This window comes from Gambusia affinis, linkage group LG24, assembly GCF_019740435.1.
Source record: "Gambusia affinis linkage group LG24, SWU_Gaff_1.0, whole genome shotgun sequence".
NCBI lineage: Eukaryota > Metazoa > Chordata > Actinopteri > Cyprinodontiformes > Poeciliidae > Gambusia > Gambusia affinis.
In genome coordinates this window covers 2,271,634-2,294,760 of record NC_057891.1, presented here as the reverse complement: position 1 = coordinate 2,294,760, position 23,127 = coordinate 2,271,634, and the positions used below count along the sequence as shown (strand labels likewise).

The 23,127-nt window shown below is 43.9% G+C and overlaps 1 protein-coding gene across 3 annotated transcripts in view; it reads right to left on the bottom strand.

The window, feature by feature from the left end:
• LOC122827162 (aryl hydrocarbon receptor-like) overlaps nucleotides 1-23,127 on the bottom strand; it is a 39,301-nt gene that overhangs the window by 2,651 nt on the left and 13,523 nt on the right. The window contains exons 3-10 of one of the 3 annotated variants that reach the window (XM_044109776.1): nucleotides 5,447-5,613; nucleotides 5,282-5,371; nucleotides 3,930-4,044; nucleotides 3,186-3,325; nucleotides 2,909-3,111; nucleotides 2,720-2,829; nucleotides 2,189-2,330; nucleotides 713-2,111 (exon numbers count right to left, since the gene is read on the bottom strand). In XM_044109776.1, the coding sequence (XP_043965711.1) occupies nucleotides 713-2,111; nucleotides 2,189-2,330; nucleotides 2,720-2,829; nucleotides 2,909-3,111; nucleotides 3,186-3,325; nucleotides 3,930-4,044; nucleotides 5,282-5,371; nucleotides 5,447-5,613 (2,366 nt within the window). The remainder of the gene's footprint in view (nucleotides 1-712; nucleotides 2,112-2,188; nucleotides 2,331-2,719; nucleotides 2,830-2,908; nucleotides 3,112-3,185; nucleotides 3,326-3,929; nucleotides 4,045-5,281; nucleotides 5,372-5,446; nucleotides 5,614-23,127) is intronic. The other 2 variants (XM_044109777.1, XM_044109778.1) reach the window with 2 other exon arrangements.

Sequence of the window (23,127 nt, the reverse complement as noted above, 5' to 3'; positions counted from 1 at the left end):
ATAAATTATTTTTAAAAACCTCAAATTGTACAATTTTTATCTTATATCTTTACTATTTACTATTCTTCTACATAAATGAGCATCAATAAATGTCAATTAATTTGAAAATATGATTCATTGCAGATACTGTGAGCAGTTTATTGATTAAAAACAAACTTCTTTATGTGACATAAATAAAGTATTACTAATAGGATTGTGAAAGAAAATTATCAGCTGTTAAAAACAATCCTAACTGACTGCTCTGGTTTTACGTTTTAGTTTTCTCCTCATTTTATAAGAATAAACTAAGACATCATTTGTAAAATTAAAAATCTTAAAAGAAAATCTCTTTGAAGTTGAACTGAACATCAAATTAATCATAGATCATTGTGTCCTAAAAACTATAAAGTCTCTCCAAAGGGCTGATGGGAAAGCGCCATTATAAGCCCCGCCTCCCGACTTTGATCAAGTAAATTCATGGTGGAACCATAAAAACAAAATTAAATACATAATTAATTCATTTTCTGCATCAGCTGTTGGAGGTTTGAATTTTAACCATTTAATCACATTTCTGAATAAAATAAATTATATAATTAATATAAAGTATTTTATTTAATTTTGTCCCTTTTGAGGTTCCATACCTCAGTGTTTCAGATCAGTATTTTTTTATTTATTGATTCTCATATTTCTGTGCTTGTTGTCCTAGTCAAAGTAAGAAGGAGAAGGAGTCAACCTGTGTGTTTTCACTGAAGTGTAGAATGTGTTGCTGTATTGTCCGACCGTTGGACTTGACCTGGTAGGTCAGCGGCGGCTCTTTATGCGATGGCAGCGCCGCCACCACAGCGCCGCCCGCAGGCAGCGGCTGGTAGCGGCAGGTGGCCTTGGCCGGCATCTGGAAGGAGTCCGGGTCGGTTCTGGCCTGGTCGTGATGGACGCCGTTGGGCAGCGGTGCGGCGGCGGTTCTGAACATGCAGTCCAGGTGGTCGGGGAACGGGCCAGGCTCAGGGGTTCTAAAGGGGTTCAGGATGGTGGGGTTAGGCTGGAACCCGGACAGCGGCAGCTGAATGTCGGCGCCGCTTGAAATATTTGGGGCGTACGGTTCTACAAAGTTCTGGGCTGGGCCGGACTCGCCCCTCTGGGAGCCTTTAAAGATAAACACCGGGTTGACGGTTCCGCCCGTGTTCTGGTCCGGGTCCATTAACTCTGTAGGGCTGCTTTTAAATACCTGGCGCTGACGACACGAAGGGTTAAAGGTCATGTTTGAGGAGCTGCTCAGCTGAAGGGAAGACGGAACCGGAACCGGCAGGCCGTTGAACCCAGCAGAAGTCATGGGAGGGAAGTCCAGGTGGCTGAGCTTGGCCGTCCCAGAGAGAGGCGCCGGCTGGATCTGGATCTGGATCTGGTTCTGGTTCTGGTTCTGGATCTGGATCTGGTTCTGGATCGGGTTCTGGATCTGGTTCTGGATCTGGTTCTGGTTCTGGGTCTGGACGGGCCAGCTGAAGTCGTGCTGCCCAGCCAGCTCCGGGTTGTGGTTCTGGATCTTGTCCAGTGGGTTGGGGAAGGCCAGGCCGCCCTCAATCTGCAGCTGCTCTGCCACGTAGGTCAGGATGTCGCTGCTCAGCAGGTCGTTCATGTCGTCCTGGAACACCTGGCTGCCGGCGGTGAAGTTCATCAGAGAGTTCTCCCAGCTCTGCAGCTCCTCCGGCCCGACGTCCACCGCCTCGATCAGGTCTGCGTCGCCGAACAGCTGCTCCAGCGTCTCCACCATGTCCTGGATGGTGGGGTCCATGCGCAGCAGCGGCACGCCGGCCGCCGGCTCCGGCTGCAGCTCTTGGGGGATGCTGACGGTGGCGTGCGAGTCCTGGAACGCCACATCGCTCAGCGAGCTCATGCCATTGGGGTTCTCGTGCTTGCAGTAGGCCGCGCGGCCCTGGCTCCGCAGGCAGTCCAGCAGGGAGCTGGAGTTGCTGGGTTCTCCCTCCGTTTTCCGGAGTTTGGGCGCGGAGCAGAGGTCCGGGACGTCCAGGTTCTCCAGGCTCAGCGGCAGATCGTACAGCTGCGCCTCACCGGTGGCGAAGTTGAAGGGCAGCTGCAGCTGGCGCAGGCGCAGCTGCTCCTCCCCCTCCTCGTTCCTGCAGAGCGACAAACACAGCGGGTCAGGAGCAGACCCACGGACAAGTCCAAGTCTCCGGTCCGGACCAGGACTCACGTCAACGCTCGCTGCCGCGCCACGATGAACTCTGGCCGCCCGTCCTTATAGAGCAGCCGGGCATTGGACTGGACCCAGACCCAGCGCCGATCTTTGGCCAGCAGTCTGAAGAAGGTGAAGCCGGTTTCTCCGGTTCTCATCACTGAAGACAAGAAGCACAATTTAAATCACCAGCATTTATTACAACAGATCAGATCCATCAGGAAACATTGACTGTACCAGGTATCAATAACGTGGATCAATATCTACAAACAGTCACCCTTATTTATTAAAATATATCCATAATTAACTAAATGCGTCAATATTTATGAAAATGATCAATAGTCACCATTTTTAAATCTAAATTTTGTCAGTATTTATAAAGATGTTATACATGACCAAAATGTATGACATTTTTATAAAATTTGATCAATATTTATCAATTGACCTTTTCCTTTGTTATTTCAGAATATTTCCAGCCTTTAGAGGAACATCTGGTTCATAATGATTGGAATTATTCTGGAGTATTTAGTAGTTTTTAGTTCTTGTTACTTCGTAGATGCTTGTCGGCGCAGTACATCATGTCGGCGGCGTGGATGAAGCTGTAGCCTGAACCCTTCATGCTGATCTCCACCTCGTTGTAACCCAGAACAATCTTCCCTCTGCGGACACATACACACGTCAGCTTCCTGCTACGGCGGCGGCTCGCCATTCCGACGGCCGGTCGGTGTTTTAACTCACCTGCCATCGATGCCGATGGGCGTGAAGTCCAGCTTGTGTTTGGTCTGGAAGATGAGCGTCTTAGTGCGGATCTCCAGGATGGACGGCTGCTGCAGCGGCGTTGCGATGGCGAACAGAGCCAGCTGAGGCGGAACCAGCGACCCGTTCTCAGACACCCGGTTCTGACCGTGGAGGAACTTGAGCCGGCCGCGGAAGTTCAGAGCCTGAGGACGAAGAGACGCAGCTCAGAGCGACGATCTGCGCGGCGGCTTCAGGAAGAAAAGGAAGAGCGTCTTACCAGGAAGCCAGACGAGTTGTCCAGGAGGCAGCGGAAACGACAGCAGAAGTTTCTCTCCAGGAAGGACGAGTTCTCAGGAGGGATGGTCTGGAGGTCATAGGCCACCACGTTGGTGCTGATGTCAGCGCTGTTCTGCTCACCTGGACGGCGAGGGAGCAGACAACACAGTCAGGACGCTTCAAACTAGATTTGCACTTTAAAAAATCCGTCGTTTTTCTGCAGAGCACCGTGTAAAAACAATTAAACCTATAAAACAAACTAGAATAAAGAAGCAAAACTAAAGTATACAAAACTGAAATTACCAAAATAACAGAAAAAATTGCCAAACCAAACCTGCTTCCATAAAAACAGAAAAAAAGAGATGCAGAAAGGACGACAACAGCTGCATCTCCGACCCACAGAGAGAAAACTCTGAATCATAACCATAAATCAGAGTGAAATTTATGTAAAACAAGGAAATTACAAGCAAAGCCGACATAGAAAAACAAACAAAACAAGGCTGGTTGGAAGAGCAGAACAGAAACTGAAAAAACAATGAAAACATTTTAACTAAACACAAAACAGATCCGCAGCTGAAGAACAGACGAGTTTCTGCTGAACAAGGAAAAAAACCAACTAAAAACCAAAACTAAAGATGCATAATCAGTGCAATGAATGGAAAGCCATTAATTAAGTACTATGGACGTAAAAGGAAACAGCAAAGAGGATGAATGGTTCAGGTGCGTTGTCCTGCGTCAGACTCACTGGGACTCTCGGATCCATCGGCGTCGGAGTCGAAGGAGAAGTGAAGCTGGCGTCTGAAGAGCGCGCGGTCGTCTGCATGGATCAGCTCAAACACGCTCTGATGGACGACGTCCGACTGAACGACAACGACACAAATCAGTCAAACGTGTCTGAGTCTGGCGCCCCCTGGTGTCTGTGTGCTAAACATCTAAAACACACAGGTTGGTTCCTGTTTTGATCTCCTCCTCAGCAGATCAGCTCCAGAAGAGCTGAAACTAATCACCACAGCAGCTGGTGCAGAGTTCCTGGATCAGCTGAAAACACACACCGTGCTGTGTGTGTGTGTGTGTGTGTGAACCACGTGTTTCCCCCCGGGAACAGTTTTTGTCCCCCACCCCCGGCCTCAGATTGCAGACATGTTTAACCCCGGTTCAAACGGATGTGTTTACGAGTCAAGAGTTCAGAGCCGACAAAGAGGTTCAGTTCTCACGCACTCTCATGTGATTCAGTACGAGTGTGTGTCTGTGTGTGTGTGTGTGTGTGTGTGTGTGTCAGTCAGCGTGTCATTCAGCTGACACTTCATCTGCCACACACCTAAAAGCTAAAATACTTGTTTTTAGAGTTCTGATGGGAACAAACAGCCTAAAAGTTGTTTAAAACTTTAATCTGAGCATTTATTTACCGCAGGAAATAATAATTAATATTTGGACTTTGCTACGCCACACTTGGACTTTAACTGAGCCAAACACTGAGCTTCTCCAGGTGGGTGAAATTAACATGTGAGAAAGCTTCTCCTGTGAGCTGATGAGCACGGTGGAGGATGTGTAGTGATCAGGGCTGACTGACTGACGTCTTCCTGGTGATCTGAGACGTTACTGTGAGGAACGGCGTTCCTCCAGGGTCTGTGCTCGGCCTGCTGCTACTTTCCAACAGTAATTTGGAGTTCTACAGAAAAATTAGTGAATTTTCCACTGAAATTTGGAGTTAAGTATTATAAAAATAATCTGCAAATGCGCAAATTTGTTGTGAATAATTTGGAGTTATGCTACTTTTTTTTAAAAAATCTGAAAATCAGTAAATTTTTCTAGAATAATTTAAAGTTAGGTTAAAAAAATGCCAATTGGTGAAATTTCCACAAGAAAAATCTGAAAATTTGCCACAAATAATTTTACGTGAATAATTTGTAGTTAAATTTCACAGAAAATATGAAATGTGAGGCTGAGGTTACAAATCTGCTCCCTTTTAAGGTTTTACTGTCAATTTTGTGAATATTATGTGAAAACAATGACAATGATTTAGCAGAACATGAGGGTGACACACCAGGGTGACACACAGGTGCTTGGTGCATGTTGACAGTAGCTGCTGTGTTGTACCTGGTGGAAGCCCAGGAAGTCCTGGATGGTGGGCGACGTGTAGAAGACGTAACCTTCAGCCGTCACCACCAACACGAAGCCGTTCAGCGCCTGCAGGCAGAGAGGAGGCATGGTTGCTTTCTGAGCCAATCACCTTTGAGCTGCAGCTCTGAAGCAAAGCCAAACCTGCAGCAGCAGGTCTCCCTCAGAGAAGCTGACTCCGTCGATGGAGGTGGTCACCGTGGAGAAGGAGGAGGAGAGCGACGGCGGCGCGGCGCTCTGGACGTTTCCTCCAAACAGCCGCTCCCGCTCGCTGCTCCAGCTGGAGCCGTTCGGGCCGGCTGTCATGACGGCTGCAGGAGAAAAATACAAACATCTTTAATGTTGAACTCAGTTGAGGTGATGGAGCAGAGGGAAGAGCTTTTATCTGTCTGCATGTTTCTATCAGGGCGGAGCGGCCTGATGCTTCCTGCATCTCTTCCTCTTCCTCCTCTTATCACTCAGACAGAGCGACTCAATAACAGCGGAGAAAATAACGGCTTAAAATATCCTCAGAGAGGAAGCAGGCGGGCTGGGAGACGGAAAGTCTCCCATCATCCTCAAATGGATGATGGAGGAGGGAAGCAGACGGAGAGCTGGAGGTTGAAACTAAAGAGGAGGAAAAGCTGCAGCTGCAGAGTGAGAGCTCTGAAATCCAACGCTGCTCCTCTAGAAGCCAAACGAGGAGAACAGGCGGAGCCACAAAATTACCCGTTGGACTCGCTGATCTGAACTCAGCAGGGAAGGGGACTTTTTGGGGGAAGAACGGCTGCGTGTGAAGTGGTGGATGGAGGCCTGCGAGGCTCACAGAGACACCCCATCGATCGGGAGGCAGATCACCGCCGATGGAAAACAATCCTGAAGGAATGAAATGTGTAATTTGGAGGCAGTGGATGGAAACCCGGAGATTATAAGTCCTTTAAAAAGCAACAGAGATCAGCCAGAAAACCAGCACATCCTCACAGTGATGATTAGGTCTGACAAGCTCAAACTCTGGAGGAGGAGGAAACGCTTCACACCGAGGCCTTTGTGACTCAAAGGACAAAAATGTGGCGTTTTAAAGGTCCAGACCCACTTTTAACAGACAAGAGAAGAGTCACTGACATATACAGCAAATAAACTCTATAAGTTGATGATTTTGCCAAATTTAAAGAATGGAAGCACATTTATTAACATCATTACATCTGGAGCTTTTCCTCTTCCTGTTCTTCAGCTTTCATAATGAATCCATCAAAATGGGATTCAACTGGGAATAACGCACCACTGCTAAAGGACCACTGGGATTCCCGGAGGTTAGGTACCAAAACCACCCACCACGTCGTCAGACCTTACAACTGCCTATTTAACACCAAATATAACTTAATATGCATAATACATCATCGTTTAAAGTTAAATAACTCAGACTTTATCTAATAGGTTTGTTTCCACGCTGAAATAAGCAGAAACACTTTGATTTAAACTTCTTATTTTGGCCTCAGTGAAGGGAAAACAGCAGCTCTGACTTTTTCTTTCAACACTGGAGCATGAAGTTGGACCAAAGTAAGACAGAAAGATCTACCTCTGAAGTTATATTAGAGGTTCTGCTGCTTCTGTTTGGGAACATTTAAAATCAGACTAGTAATTTATACCAAGCAACTCTGTTTGAGGTTTTCATTCAGGCCTGGTCCTCAGATAAAAACACTGGAGCTGTGGCTTGTAGAAAATGGGGGGAATCCCCATGGCAACTGTTGAGTCAGCATTCTCTGAGTCTGCGGTTTTAACATGACTCAGCAGTTTGATTTTTATAAACTTATCCAACATCAAACAGGTTTCTGACTATAAAAAGGGACAAAAAGGGTAGAAAATGTGTTTGTTTCAAGTCAACAATAACGCAATCTTGATTTCAAAAGTATTAATTCGATTGATAGATTATTTTCATTGATAATGTGGAGAAAGTGAAATAATATGCTAGTGGAAAAATTATTTTTTAAAGTCAATTATTGACGACTTCCTGAAAAGTTACTTAAAATAGTTTCATCTTATTTCAAGTGTAATAAGATATTTGTACAGAAACTGGACAGAAATATTCCTATATTAATCGATGCATGGCATCCATTTTGTTTCCAGTTTATAATGATAACTTTATAAACTTTAAATACTTAAATATTCTAAAACTCCTAAAATAAAATAAAAAAACTTCAATAATTTGGGCCAAATCAAAGTTTTGACCAAATTCGTATTTTCCTCTCTTCCAGGTTTTTAGCTCAGCCTGGCTGAATTTGGATGGAGAATCTACTGTATGAAGAGAGAAGACTGGAATCAGTTCCCAAACCTTTCCATTGTAAAGCACACAGAGCTCCAGTAACCCCAGAAAATGTGATAGTGGCCAGCTACAAAGGCAGGAACAACCAACCAGATGGGCTGCTCTAAAACCAAACGCAGCACAAAGGAGGGAAGCGTCCCAGAATCACCCTTTAAATCTCCTAACTGGGAGTGTCCTGCTGCAGGAGCCAACTTTAACATTTTATACCAAGGAATCCACATTCATTCGCACTTACACAACTCTCTGATCCACAAAAGCAAAATATGAAGAGGGACATTTTCTAAATTATGACACAGCTGGAGCTGGATACCAAAGCAGCCGCAGGAACCGAGACAGAAACTCATTAGAGACGAGTGGGGCTGTTAGGACGACAGGAAAAGTGACGCTCCTTGTGATGATTTACTCTGCTTAATGGAGCTGCACATTCCCAGAGCTCAGCTCTGTCTTTTCACACATGATGAGTGCTGAACGACCACCCACCAACACCAGCTCACACCCAGACCACTGCGAGGCTGAAAGGTCTCCCCAACCTCATCACGACTGAGTGGCAACACACAGGCTTCCTCTGGAGTGACAACATACACAGATCACATAAAAACACACTTCTCTTTAATCCCATGATCCTCTGCTCCGACTCGGCTCAGAGGGAGTTTCCTTTCAAATGTTTTACTGCTCCCAGAACGCGCTCCGCACGCCATTAAACTCCATTTATGCCAAAACTCCAGAGCTACAATCGATTTGATGCTGTTTCCCCTCAGCGGTCCTCAGGCCGTCTTCCCACTGCTGCTGCGCTTCTACATGACTGGATGTGTTCAGGCCTGCTTTATGTGTTTATTTTACTCAGAACTGAGTTTATAGAGCTGAAAACTTGCTTTATGGACAATTTTCACCAGCATGCCTCCAAACGTCTAGATACAGACTCTTCTTAGCTTCAATCACTGCTAATTAGGGGATACCAATCAATGAAATTTCTGATGAAAAACAATTATATCTTAATGATAAAATGAATGAGCTGTAAAGACAGAAACATGAATATCTGGCACTTTTAAAGGACTGAATTCATAGAAGACAGACAGAAAAAACTCTAGACTGATTTCAATAATAGAAAACTTTGCTACAAAACGTATAAAAGATGAACGTGGGTTTTCTGAATCAGCATATTAACAGGTTATTGCTCTGGAACTGAGTAATCACCATAATGATTACTAAGTAGTCAATGTTTTAGATTATTATCTATTATTTCCTACAGCCCTGGTTTACAAGAGGTTCCTCAAGGCTGTGTACTCGGACCTTTGCTCTATTGTTTACTACTGGCTTTAATTTCATTAGCTTAGCAGTGATACACAAATCTAGCTCACTGCTCACGTGTCCTACACCCTTAAATAAAATAAACTCAAGCCGTCTTTTTGTTTTGAATAGTAATCGTTATCCAAACACACCTTTTAGAATTTGGCTGATTACTGGAGATGCTCATGAAATAAAACCGTATGAGTTATTCACTGCAACGTCACAAAAATGAGCTCAGTTCACAGGAACGCCTGATGACACACCAAAAACTTCCAGAAATTAAAGAGAGACGCATTTCAAACAGAAACCCAACACGACCGAGTGCATTCAGTGAAAGAAGAAGTCTGAAAAATAATGAGAAGATGCAAACAAACGAGGAGCAGCTGGATGTGGTGCGCGAGAGCGACGACGTGTTGTTTTCTCCATGTCTTCGGTTTCGCTGTTGCCTCACAGTGGTTTTGGTCTGGGCATGCTCAGAGCGCTGCGCCTCGACACAGTCATAGCTGGAGGCCATTTGGTTTAGTGGTTCTGTGTTATTACAGCAACACTGAGCTATTTTAGGCCTGACAAGAAGAATAGAGTCTGATCCAGAGGGGAGAAAAAGGTGAGTAATTAGCAGAAACTCGGTCAAACAAAAAGGAGACCAGGTGAGGATAAAACACAAGGAATGAAAAGATTCTGACGGAGGAGAAGAGCGCAGGTAGAAGTAAAAAGTTAGGGCAGTGAAAGCAGCACCATACTTTTTGGAAAGCCCAGTTCTCCTTCTGATGGAGCAGAAACTGACTTCACGCTCCAGAGCCACCATTTAACCAGCACCAGCTGACCTCCAGAGCCGTCATAAAACACGAGAAACCAAATCCTCCTCCTCCTCCTCTGTGATGAAGAGGAGGCCCTGCAGCGCTGCGTACAGCTCCGCTCCAGACTCATTTGGCTGATCAAAAAAACCCATCTGGTCCTGGACTCTGACAAAAACAAGAACTGATCCTCCGGTTCTGTTGGCTCCACACAGTTATGACAGAACTAAAGAGAATTCAGGAACATTGAAGAAAACTCCAGACCAGAGGTCTGCAACCTTTTAAAACTCAAGAGCCATTCTGCTCTCAGGTCGGCCAAATAAAACTCACTTACAGCTGCTGATGTCACAAAGACAACTCCTCAGACGAACGTTTACTGTAGGAAATGGCTCCAGCATTTCATTTCTACTTTTAGGATTTAAAATGAAGATGAAAATAAAAGAGGATGTTTTTTGTTTTGTTAAAACAAGCATTTCACTAACGCCAAAGAAAACAGACATAAATGCATATTTTTGGTACATTTAGTGTTATTCTTTGTGGAAATCCAATGCAAATATTGCAGAAAATTTTCAAAAGTTAAAACAATTGAATTATATGGCTACAAAACTATGGTTTCATTTTTTTATGAGTTATTAAGAGTAATTTTGTAAGGTCCAAAGAGCCGCAGGCTGCAGACTCCTGGTCTGGAAGAAAAAAACTAAACATGAGTTTATGTGCTTTGAAGGTTTTCATCAAACAAAACTTAAATTAAAAACCTGAGAACAACTAGGACAGATTTCTGGACAAAGCATCTTCATCTTCTGCCAGTCCGAATATTTTCTTATTTTCATCCAGTTTCAAAGAAACATCTTCAGGTTCTCAGACTTTCCTCAGTTCATCTTGTTTCCTGCACTTGTTGACCCCGACTGCAGGCCTCCTCGCCTCTCCCTCTCCTTCATCCCTCCGTCTTCCAGCTCGGGCTCTCCTGCACTTTGTGGTTTCTCTTTGACTTTGAAACCGGAGCGCTGAAGGGAGCCATTGTTCTGCCTCTTGCTGGGCTGCAGGATGACGGAGGCGGGGGTATGACAGGAGATCAGGATCGCTCCATGCCTTCTGCTCTCACATGAGCGGGGAGCGCAGGTCTGGACATGAACACCAGCAGGTTTCAGGTTGTGAGTTGGTCTCTGGTTGTAAATCATCTAAACATGCTTCATCTGCTGTGTGACTTCCTGTTTTGCTCCTGTCCCTTTGATCAGTGACAGCTGCTGTGATCTGCACCACCAGAAGTCATTAAATGGTCAAATATTTCTTACATTTCTCTACATGCATGGATTTTCTGCTTAGCTGCTGATCCGAGGTAAAGTTCCACACCCACCCGTGACGATAAATGCCCCACAGAAGCATGGCACTTCTTACTAGAAAGAACCCAGAAAAACAACAGAAATCACCTGCTGATGCTGCAGGTTTTTCATGTTCCCTCTCAGGAGAAGAAAAAACAATTAAAAACAGCAGGATTTAAAGTGTTAACCTGACCTTTCTGCCTGAAAATCTCAAGCACTCGCTGAATTATACGGCTACAAACCTGGAGGCCCGACAGTAAATGACAGGGTGGCGTTTGTTCTGCATTGGTCCCGACTTCAGGCGACTAAATATACGCTCTGGAGAACAACAGGGTCAGAGGCAGGTGGAGAAACCCTGAACTGCAGCTGAATGCAGCCGTCTGGACATCAACATCTCAGTATTGTCGGTTACTGGACTGGACTCAGATCTGATAGGAGATTCTGAATCAGGACAGACAGGTTCACTTCTGACACTGAGGGGCTCCACAGGGTGCAGTTCTTGGGCCCAATTTTAATTAGCCAGCTTTATTCAGTCTTTTTCTGATCCCTCTGATCAACTCTATGCAGATGACATCCAGTTTTATGTCGACAGGTTCTCCTTTTTCTGCTACATGGAACTCTACAGACAATCAACATTTACAGCTAAATGTTGATGCTTATTTATCTTGTTTTTATAGCTATTGATTTTACAGCTGGGAGCAAATTAACACATGAACTATGACCTCAAACCCCAGAGGGCTTCATGGATGCAGCCTCCACACTGGGCATGGATTATATCCCCAACTCCAACATCTCAGACGAGCAGCAAAAGCAAATGAGGTGGGTCAGCAGTGTTTGTGTTACAATGGAAAATGGTCTCAGCTGTCTGGATGTTGAGTTGTTATCATGTTATGAGTAATACAGTAACTGCCTTAAGTCAGAGGCTTTTTCAGACTTGTTGCATGACGGACTGCTACTGGAGATCCTTCCGCGACGACAGCATTTAGTTTTCTTTTAGGGTAAATAATACTACTAATAATTTCCGAGTACGTTTGTCTGTATTATATTAATTACGAATATCTTACCTTCAACATGCTAAACCCAAACCCACTCAGTGGAGGGTTAATTACCCACAGGTTGCATGTGGATCTCAGACGCTGTTTACTGGAATAATCCGGCTCACTTTGTTTTCTGACAACAGTCTCACCCACACCTGACCTCTGACCCCAGACCTGCAGCAATAAGGTTGAATGTATACACTCGTCAATGTGACTTTTGGGTCAGCCGTACAGATCAGACCCGTCTGTCAGCGGGCAGCTCCAGGTCTGGACTCCTTCTCCTTCACAGAGTGGATTTCATCAGTCAGTGTCTCCAACAAGGAATTAAAATTCCTGGCTGCTGTCAGAGATTAGCTTCACGCTGCAGGTGTGTCCCGCCCTCAGGGGCCAGCTCAGTTTTGGAGCAAGATGAAATCAGAAGCTGTCCTGATGCTAACCTTCATGACTCTCTCATTGAGTTTAAAAACTTGGAGAAACTTCAATAGTCTTAACTAGAAAATGTCCTGGTGTCTTTCAAGTCAAACAACTGAAGAACTTCTGAAAATATGTTTTATGATTTTGGTTTTATTATCAGTTAAAGCGTCTGGCCTCAGAAACCAAGATGGAAGAGTCAAAGGAAGGAAAGAAGGTGGAAAGAAAGGATGAAGAAAGGTTGCAAGGAATGAAGAAACTAAAGAAGAAAAGGAGGGACAGGAGAAAGGAACAAAACATCAAAGAAGAGAAAAAGAAAAAATAATAAAAGCAACACAGTAAAGGAAGAGAGGAAAAAAGAAATAAAGAAAAAAGAGAGCAATGTCTGAGGTTCAGGAAGGCTCTTTGTTCACTTCAACACAACTGTAGGAAATTCGGATAATTTACCGAATTCACTTTCAACATCTACACACCCACACACACACAGCTTCGCGTGCGAACTTTCAACCCCGACATCCTGAGCTGAAAATGGAGAGGAAGGAGACCGTCGGAGGAGAGGATGACGAGAGAGAGAGAGAGAGAGAGAGAAAACATTCAGCATCATTATTTTGGGAAAACACACACACATGCAAATACACACCCACACACACACACATTGCTGGAGCAAAAATGAGCAGCTGCCAAAAAGTCTGATGTCTGGCTCTCCACTGGTTTGCATGATTACATGTTCTCCAGTTTGGAGCTGCTGAATATTATAATGCTGATTGGAGGAGGAGGAGAAGGAGGAGGAGAAAAAGATGGGAGGATGAGGAGGGGAGCAATCGGGACTAATCTGTAATGGAGTTGGAAACATAATGTAGCTCCGGCGCTCTTATCGCTGTCGTGCCATGAACTCATTGAGGACAGGAAACACAGCCCCCCCAGACACACACATACACAATCACACACACACACTCTGAAGTGAGTTTTATAACTAATGAGAGCAGGAGCTGGATGTAGCTGTGAGGGCTGCCATCTCTCCAGCTTCAAGGTCTGCTGTGGGTCTCACTTTCAGCCGGCCTGACTCATCTGAAAGCTCTGCAGTCAGTCTGAAACGTGAGCGGTTTGAGCGGTTTTGAGTAAAACTACATTTAAATACTTTTTACTGGCAGATACATGAAGTGTGTGTAATTTGTGCAGAAAGTTAGTCTAATTTAAAGACTAGACTCGCTTCGATTGGGACCAAAATTACAACATTTATTACATTTTCAGCTGCAGTGGTTCTCTTTCTCTCTGCTCTGAGTCAAACCAACAAAACCCTTTGAGCAACCTGTTCCCCTCCTCACCTGTAGGGGCGCTGCAATAAAAATCACTGAAGGAAACGAAATGAAAGATGACAATAAATGCAACTTCCTTCATCATGAAATGTAAACACAAATAAAGTTGCATCGTTTATTTACAAGACATTTCTGCTTCTAGTTCATGACTCTTTCATTTGTTTTGCTTGTATTTACCCAGAATGCCATGCGAGGTAGTCCACTTGGCATTCACATCTACATTCAAACAGAACCAGAGTTCACATCAACCAAACAGAGAGTGAGGTTTTCAGGCAAACCAGAGTTCATGTTTTCAGACCAGCATTGAGTCGAAAACTGCATTTTATTTATCATACTCTCTATGAATACAACAACAAAGCTGCCAGTAATCCAAGAAATGTGTGAACCCAGTAACAGCCTATCCTCTTTCCTGGAATAAGTTGGAAGACCAGTGAGCTAAAGTACTAAAAGTAAGTGAGAAAGAAGAATTTTCATTTGCAACACAACCAGTTCAGTAAATGACTTCCTGTCAGGAAAACAAAAACCAAACACCTACTCAGCACATTCCTGAGTCCATTTACTGCTCAGCCAGTTAAAACCAGTCAACCTTCTGGGAAATTAACCAGAAGTTAAACTACTCACTAGATCAGCAGTAAGTCAGTCAGTAAAACAATAGTAGAAGTCAGTCATCTACAGATCTATAGATCCACCAGATCACACTCAAACTAACATGTTGAACATGTTCCTGTGTGTTAAAACCTCAGACTACAGCAGACATGAAAGCCAACCTCAGCGCGAAACGCAGGAGGAGCTGATCTGTTTCTGGTTTCCATGGAGACTCTATCAGTTGGATCGGCTGTGTCTGATCATGTCGAAGCCGCAGACGCTCTCTGTTCGTCAGCGTCCCTCTCTAACACGCTTACAGCAGAGCAGGCCTCTGATAAACTGCTTTCCATTAATGTGGACTGATCATTATCAGTGATCACTGTCCAACTCCCTCACAGCCGTCTCCATGGAAACATCAGGCTATGGGATGGTTAGCTATCAGCAGCCCAAGCTACACGTGGAGACGATGATCACTTCAGAGCTAATAAAAAGCAATTTGTTCGGTATTAGTAGAGGAATAATGTATGTTTTGGTGATGCTAGCAGATGCAGCTCCTGTACGGCCGTGGACCGGGTTCTGTTGGATAACGAGGAATCGGTTCCTCTCCGTCTATCAGGATGAACATGCAGCGGCCTGTTCATCCGTTTATGAAATGTTAGTTTCATGCCAAATGTAACAAAACTCGGTCCATAGATGGTTTCTCAGAAGTCTCGGGGATCATCAAGATGTTTTTGGGTAAATGTGGGATGGACCTGTGTGTTCTGGGTCAGAAATGGTTCTGCTGTTGGAACTCTTCTGGGGAGGCCATTTTTTCCCAGTCTCTCTTTTTAACTGTTGAATCATGACCTCTGACCTTAATCGAGGCCTCCAGAGCTTAGAATATGCTTGATCCATCCATTGGTGTTGATTCCTGATATCCTCTAATGTAATCTCTGCACTATGTCTCCTACAGCTCCAATTATGTCAAATTAAATTGTCTAAGATAAAATGGAAATTTCTTCTGTCCTCTTTTACGTCTTGACAGAAACCAAATGTTTATAGATTTATATTTATAAAGGATATAAATTTTACACGTTCCAGCTTTAATGTAAGCCACATTTTATAGAAATTAGATAATAAATGATCTAATTAGATAATAAATGATGGCACTATGAACATTTTTGTGACAGTATGGCTTTGATTACATGACTGGATGCAGAGTAACTTTGTTTTTTATCTGTTCTCTTGCAACCTACTTCATGCTGTCACACAGGTCCTACTGTTTTAACTGCTTGATTCTACAAGTCTTGAAAACATCTGGCTTTTTACTCTTCAGAAGTGATTTTAAAACTGCGAGCAAATGCAGAATAAACCTAGAGGTGTGGCATTTTTCCTCCAGTAAAGTGGTTTGAGATGAGGTTTGCTGTGATTTATTTAACCAGACCGATGTGAGAGAGATTAAAGTGACAGTAACAGAGGAGAGAAGCTGCATCCAGATGTTGGCTCACAGCAGAAATCAGCCCAGGATGGATTCCTGACTGACTCTCGGCTCTCAGCTGCTGTTCTGTATGTGGGATAAGTTCAGGTGGAAGTGATATTTCCTGGTACCGCCGGGCCGTTCTGCGCTGCTCTGCTCAGTGCGCTGCAGTGTCGCTCTCAAATCTATTGAATAAGAGGAAATCCCAGCCGACCTCAGAAGCTTCCTCCCTCAGCTCAGCGGTGGGCGTAGAAACCAAGCGGAGCTTCTGCAAACTGACATCACCAACGGCGTGATTGAGCCGGAGCCGCAGGTTACACACCCATCTTAAAGGTGTGGCCACGTTTGAACACCGCGTCACAAAAATGAAGAACATGGGATTAATTTTGTTTGAGACGAACCGTTCATTATCGTCGGTTCACCACCAGCAGCAGCCTGCAGCTTTAAAATCCTGAAACGAGTCTGTTGCTTCTCACCAGCTGTGGGCGCCATGAGGCGGAAGTGGTGGCGCCGAAGCTGCCACTGTGGTGAAACACACTCTCCATGAAGGCAGCCGATGGTTCATCATTTCCACTAACGCTGCCTGCTTCCTAGGCGAACGGATGCTGACAGTTCACAGCTTCAAGGAAGTTAAACCTCCTGAATGGGGAAATGTGAGAGATCTATGCAAATGGCCGCCTGTCATTAAAATACCCAGATGACTCATCAGAAACTCAGTTACTGATAAATACAACAACAAACGTCTGCAGCAGGTTTGCTGCTTCTGTAAGATTCATATAGACGTTTTATCACCATCCTGCATCAAGAACAAGAGCTAAAGGTTGTGGTTATTATTACATTTATAAAATATTTATTATTAAAAATCCTATAAAAATATAGAAAGAAGGGGCGTGCTCCGGTGGCGTAGAGGGTAGGGCGCCCCGCGCTTGGAGGCCTCCAGTCCTCGACGCGGCCGTCGCGGGCTCGATTCCCGGACCCGACAACATTTGCGGCATGTTTCCCCCCCCTTCCTGTCAGCCTACTATGAAAAAAGGGACACTAGAGCCCACAAAAAGGACCCCCTGGTGGGGGAAAAAATATATATAGAAAGAAACATTTATTAAAATTATAAAGATGTATATTAAAATTACATGATAATATAATTACAATCAATTTATATATATTTAAAAACTAATATTAAACCATTAACATATTATTCCAATATTAAAAGATATATTCTAAAAAAGCTTAATAAATACAATTAAATTATTAAAATACATAAAATTAAAACTATAATTAAATATTTTAATTTATATTTCAAAAACTTTAATTTCAAAACATTAAAATATATAAAGCTAATATTAAATATTTAAGCATGTTGCTTATGCAACATGAGCAAAATTATAATACTTTAATATAATTTTTTTAAATATTACTAAAATATCATTAATAATTATAGTAATAATGTGCAAATGTGTATTTTCCGATTGTTTCATTAAATATTTTCTGCTCCTAAACTAAATTTAGCCTGATTTAAATAATCCTGTATCAGGTTTGGTTTATTACTTTACCAATTGATCTTCTCTTCTTTATTTGTATAATATTTGTTTACAGAGATAAACAAAGCAGCTCCAGGTTTGGTTGACTCATATGGATCCGATATTTCAGTTTCTCGATCTGAACAACAGGTTGGAGAACCACAGGGTTCACTGCTTGGACTAATTCTGTTTTCTGGTGAAATTATTAGACAAACTCAGAGCGGAGCAGGAGATGAAGCGGCTCCCCTCATGTTGCTACAGAAACAGGAAGGGTGGGGACAATCTGCACACGTGCATGACTGCAGTCCTGATACGACGACAACAAACACCAAGAGCCAGCCGAGGGTTAAACAGTGAGGACTAAACGGGAGTCTTACCTGCAGGGTGAGGAGGAAGAGGATCATCAGCCATGAAAGAGAAAGAAAACAAAAAGCATCATTAGAGACAAGAGCGGCTCACATTTCACACAACAGAAATCAGGTTGTTCAGGTCGTCAGAGAGCGAGTTTACATGAACTCCAGTAACCTGCTGGAGTCAGGAAGCTGCGTTCTGCCTCAACGCCGTCCTGGCCTCATTTCTGCTTTCTCCTGGCTGGGTAGGAGGACTGCAAACCTCCTAACCAGCGAGGGTAAATGAAACACAAGCAGACTTGCACAAGCATTTACACACAAAAGCCACTGAAACACAGATGGTGGGCAGGCAGAGTCTTTACTATATTCCCTCTTTACAGAAATGTGATGGATTTCCTCATAAAAACCTTTCAACTTCTTAGCTAACGATAGACACAACCGGACCCAAAACAATCACATTTATTTCCTTGTGTCTAATTTTTGCATATTAATGTGATCAGCACAGCAGGAAGCCAACTTGTTTAGTCAGCATAAACTAGTCTAAAAGAGCAACCGGAGCGCCGGGATGTTGCCATGGTAGCGAGCGTGACCACTGGCCTTTCAGACTGGGCCTGGGAACGCTGGTTTTCCATCATCAGGTCGGAGCGGTGACAGCAGACGGCCGCAGTGGAAAGAAAGTTTGTATCAGATTTAAGGACCACAGAACAGAATATGATTTAAAATATTAAAGAACAAACATTTCCCAGAAGCAAAGTCAGGATGTTGCATGAAAAAAAATAGCATTTTGACACTTTATATGGTTGTTAGTTTAAAAGCATCATTCCTGTGTTTGGATTAACAGACGTGATTAAATTAGAGCTTTAAAACCAAAACGAGGTTTAAAGGATTCCGCTTTATTCCATCCATCTAAATGGGATTCCTGATCAGGAATGTCCCACCTTCCGCTCCAACAACTGTTATTTGCAGATCCCAATTTGTTGGCCCTAAAAATAAACGCTGAGACTAAAAATATTCTGGAGGACTGCGGGACACATGGCTGCGGATTGCTGCAGCTGCTGCTCCATGCAGCCTCAATAGGAAACACATGAGTGTGTTAGCAGCCGCAGGGGGACGGGGGACCGCTGCAGCTACGTTTACATCCTCAGCTCAGGAGCCTGCATGGCGGAAGGCGGACATTAAAGGGTTAAAACGCAGCGGTTACCCAAGCGCAGGCTTTGTTTTAGTGTTTGGAGCCGGCGGCGAGGACGGCCGGTTTGCCGACATGTCTGAACCAGATGGAAGGAGGCGCCGGCTCCTCTTTCATCTGCAGGAGCGCGGTATGTAAACAAGGAGGCTCTGGGGCCGCAGAGCGCAGAGACGCAGTTTTCTGGATCAGTCGGTCAAAACTTCTGCTCCTCCACAGACTCACCGTCACACACACGTCAAAACAAAACCTGTACCACACTGGGGCGGAAACGTATAAAGACTCAAAAAAGGTGTTTTTTTAAAAGAACAAAACTCCCAGAGAAGTAATTAAAACAAAACTGGAACTATTCAAAACTATTCACATTTTGCATTTAAGATGCAAAAAACTAAATAAGTGTCTAGAAATATGGTTTTAGCTCCACCTTATTAATAAATTAATCCTACAAATAATGAGAATTATTTCTATAATTCTACACTGTATTGATATTTAGTCCAATAAATATCAAAACCTCAGGCCTCAGAAAGGCCTGATCTATTTTTTTTATTTTAGACTTTTTATGCATCCTTTGCTACTGATGATCAAATGTTCACTAACGGAATGTAAAAAAGTGAATTTTTCTATTGAATACAAGGAATTTATTTGCTTATTTGAAATTTTTTACGTATTTATAACACAATAAAATAAGCTTATGTGGTTAAATGAAAAATCTGAATAACCGTTAAACAATCGGTAGCTGCAGATTTTACTGACATCCTGTTGAAAACCTCTGAGGTCAAATGAAGATAAAACTCAACGTGTGTCTCTGAGGTTTTCCTGTTTAGGTGTTTTTCCCTGAACAAACACACTCCTGAGTAAAACTGAGTCCAAACTGGCAGAATGAGCTCCTGCTCAGCCTCACAGCGTTAGCCTGATACTAACGTAGCAGCCTGAAGAGCCTCAGACTGAGCGATGCTTCAGCAGGAAGCTCCAAGGCTGTTAATCAGCCTGAAGACTCTGGTGTGAATCAGCAGCTGGAGATAAGCTGAGTGTGTTTTCTGGCAGCTCCTCGTGTCTTTAACAATCCACACACACTCGCCCGGCTGCCTATATAAACTCTCATTCATGGGGAGAGAGGCGCGGCAGTCGCGCTGCCAGTAATTTTCCACCATAAAATCCGACCAAACTGGATTCCCTGTCATTAGAACGGCAGCGCTGCTTTCTCAGAATCTCAGCGGCTGCTGGGAGAACCCAGTCGGATCTGTCCTGTTTGCCGCTGTGCATGCTGGGAGTGGGACTTTGCAGCAGGTGCATAGTCGACCTGCGCAGGCGACAGGAGAAAACATGCACTGAAACACAGCAGCTTACATTTTCAGTCTGCACTTCTATTTTTCATAAACATGAAAACTGTGACTGAAGTTCTTCCCTCAGGTTTCCTCATATCAGCCAGTTTGGCTGAGAAAAAGACCAAATCTAATCTGCCGTCCATTACAAGAAAATGTCTCAGAGTTACCTCTGGCTGGACCCGGTTATATAAAACACATCGGTCTTCGGATTATCTAATGAAAGGAAACACTCTGTTTGACACATCTGGGTGGACAGAAGGGGAAGTGGAGTCAGGAAGCAGCTTGGTCTTCTGCATCCTGGTTGGACATTTCTGAGCAACAACTTTTCATCTCAAAAGCTTTTCGCAGATAGTGAGTCACCACTATAAAGCACGGTAGTGGCAGCAGCATGCTGTGGACATTCACCTCAAATCAGCAGCTGGACAGTTGAAACGTGGAAACTGTGGAGCGTTCAGGATAAAGATCCCCAACACACATCCTGACTGGATCTGAAACGACTAAAGCTTCTAGAACGGCCTAGTTAAAGTAGAGAATCTGTGGACTAACAGCTCGGTCAGAGCCACCCTGCAGCAGAGAGCATCCACATTTTCTGCCAAAAACACTAAATTGTTTCTTATTTTGCTGTTTATGCTGGAATGTAAATAAAACCATTTCTGAAGGTGTAAATGTGTCGAAGGGAAGAACGTCAAGTCCTGGGACGTCTTTGAAGTGAGTGTGATGTTTATGATTCTAATAAAAATTTATCAAATGTGGATTTTATTGAATTGGAGGTCTTTAAACACAACAGAGTGAACATGTTTAATCAGTCAGAACATGTTTAATCATCGCTGCAGAGAACTGCAGCGATGAAAGATCAGGTTTTAATCTGCGGCTCTGAACTTAGCACCAGTTCTTGTTGAGGGTTAACTTGGTGGCAGCTGATAAGGAGAAAAACACCAAAGAGAGGAAGAAGGACAATCAGCTGCTGATAAAGGCTTCGGTTCGGTTCTGGTTCAGTCCAAACCCGGGTTTGGCTCCAGCTGACACCATCAACCTCGCCCCAGGCGCTTCCTCCCACCCTCACTTCCTCTGGCAAACACGACTTCCTGAGATGAGTCGACATGTTTTACAGGTTTCCCTGTGATTAGGTGAGCCGCCGGTGCCGCCGCTCCGGATCCGTCCCGGTCCACACGCACCACACTGCAGAGATATCTGTGTCTGCAGCCGCTCTCCACAAGCGCAGGTCTTCTACTTAACCAAGCTCTGGGTGAAAGTTGCTCTGTGGTTTTGACTTTCAGTGACAACTGAAAAACTGTCGGTTTCAAACAGACACCTCCAAACTGAATCTAACAACAAATCTGATCCTGAGCGTCAGCTTGGAGCGTCCAGGGGATTCAGAACGTTTCTCCATGAAGTTGGTGAGAACAGTGCAGCAAAATGAGAATGCAAATCATTTATTTGCATCTGTGGAGATCAAAAGGCAGATAAGGCCGGCCGCAGCCTCGCCTCTGTGTCTCATGGTAATTAGCTACTTAAAGCTGAGCTGTCAGTTGTTGGACGCAGAGACAGAATGGAGACAGAGCTGTTGGTTGTCTGGCAGCGAGACACGAAGGAAGCTCGTAAAACAAGAGGTGGAGTCAGAGTGACTATCAATCTGTGTTTGCTCTGAATTAAACCGTTTGTTCAGGGAAACTTTCACCTGAACAGAAGTAAAAATGTGTGAGGCGTTGGGAGCTGAATGTTCAGCTTTTTGTCCAGTTGTGTCACTTTCTGCGCAGCTCCAGGAACTGCTGGAGCGACGACGTGATGAGCTGGTAGTGAAATTTCTGAGGAAGCAGAGAGTATCACTGCGCTCATTCCAGTCAGAATGAGACAGACATGTGGGCTTTTACCGTGAAGTCAGTGGATTACTTTCAAATATAGTCAGAGAAAAACCCAATTCTACTTCGACTCAAACAAAGGACACTTTAGATTTTTTGTTTTTTAAGAGAAAGTAGCAAATAATAAAGGCATCTGATAAATTAAGGAGCAATGCCCTTAAATCAGAACAGGGTTTTTATCATCTGTGTTGACAGTCTTAGAAACCTCCAGATCTATTCTGCTTTTTCAGCAATTCCTGCAATATGTGACATGTTTTTAATGTCTGTCTGACTCTGGAAACAAAGCAATTTTTTTCCATGTTGTGCATCAGTGCAGTGTAGAGATTGCTGCAAAGATCACGACTCCATGCAATCAACCATCCACTGCTGCAACATGCAGTGCTCAGGAGGAGAGATTGCTGCAACAAATCAATGGAATCAACTGTCCAGTTTCACCACAGGCTCAGTCAGATGGAGGGATTGCTGCAGCTTCATGCACTGTTGCATCATGGTCGCTCAGGAGAGATTGCTGTGAAGTGAACGGGTCGATGGAATCAACATGTGTTGATCACAGGGATTGCTGCAAACGTTTTGATGCAATCTCAAGGGCTTATTTAGGAAATCATTTGTTAACTGGATGTGACAACTACAATCCATCTGATTGAGGTCAATTAGATTCTGATAAATGAGATCAAACCAACATGGCCGACAGTGACCGCCTGCTGCTAGATGTTGATTGGAGTCAAATAACCACATTTCTCAGGAAGATGACTTCAAGGTGTTGCTTGTGAAAGAAAGTTGATCGGGCCTTTAAAAGAGACGACTAAAACCAGAAGTTGAATAAAACATTTTCCTTTTTTCTAACGAACTCTCAGCGTAAAAGTTGTTTGCACCAGTTTTACTGGTGTAAAGGTTAATCAGGAGGACGCTTATCTCAACAGTCAACTTCCTGTGAGTCAGACGATCCCTTTATAAACAAGAACAGTTGTGTTTTCTGACACCATGAGCTGCTTTCTTTAACAGGCTGTAGATCTGGAGCTAAAAACAAACCCTTATCTCACTTCTAACTAAAGGTTTCGACTGATTCATACAATGAGCTCCTCCGGTT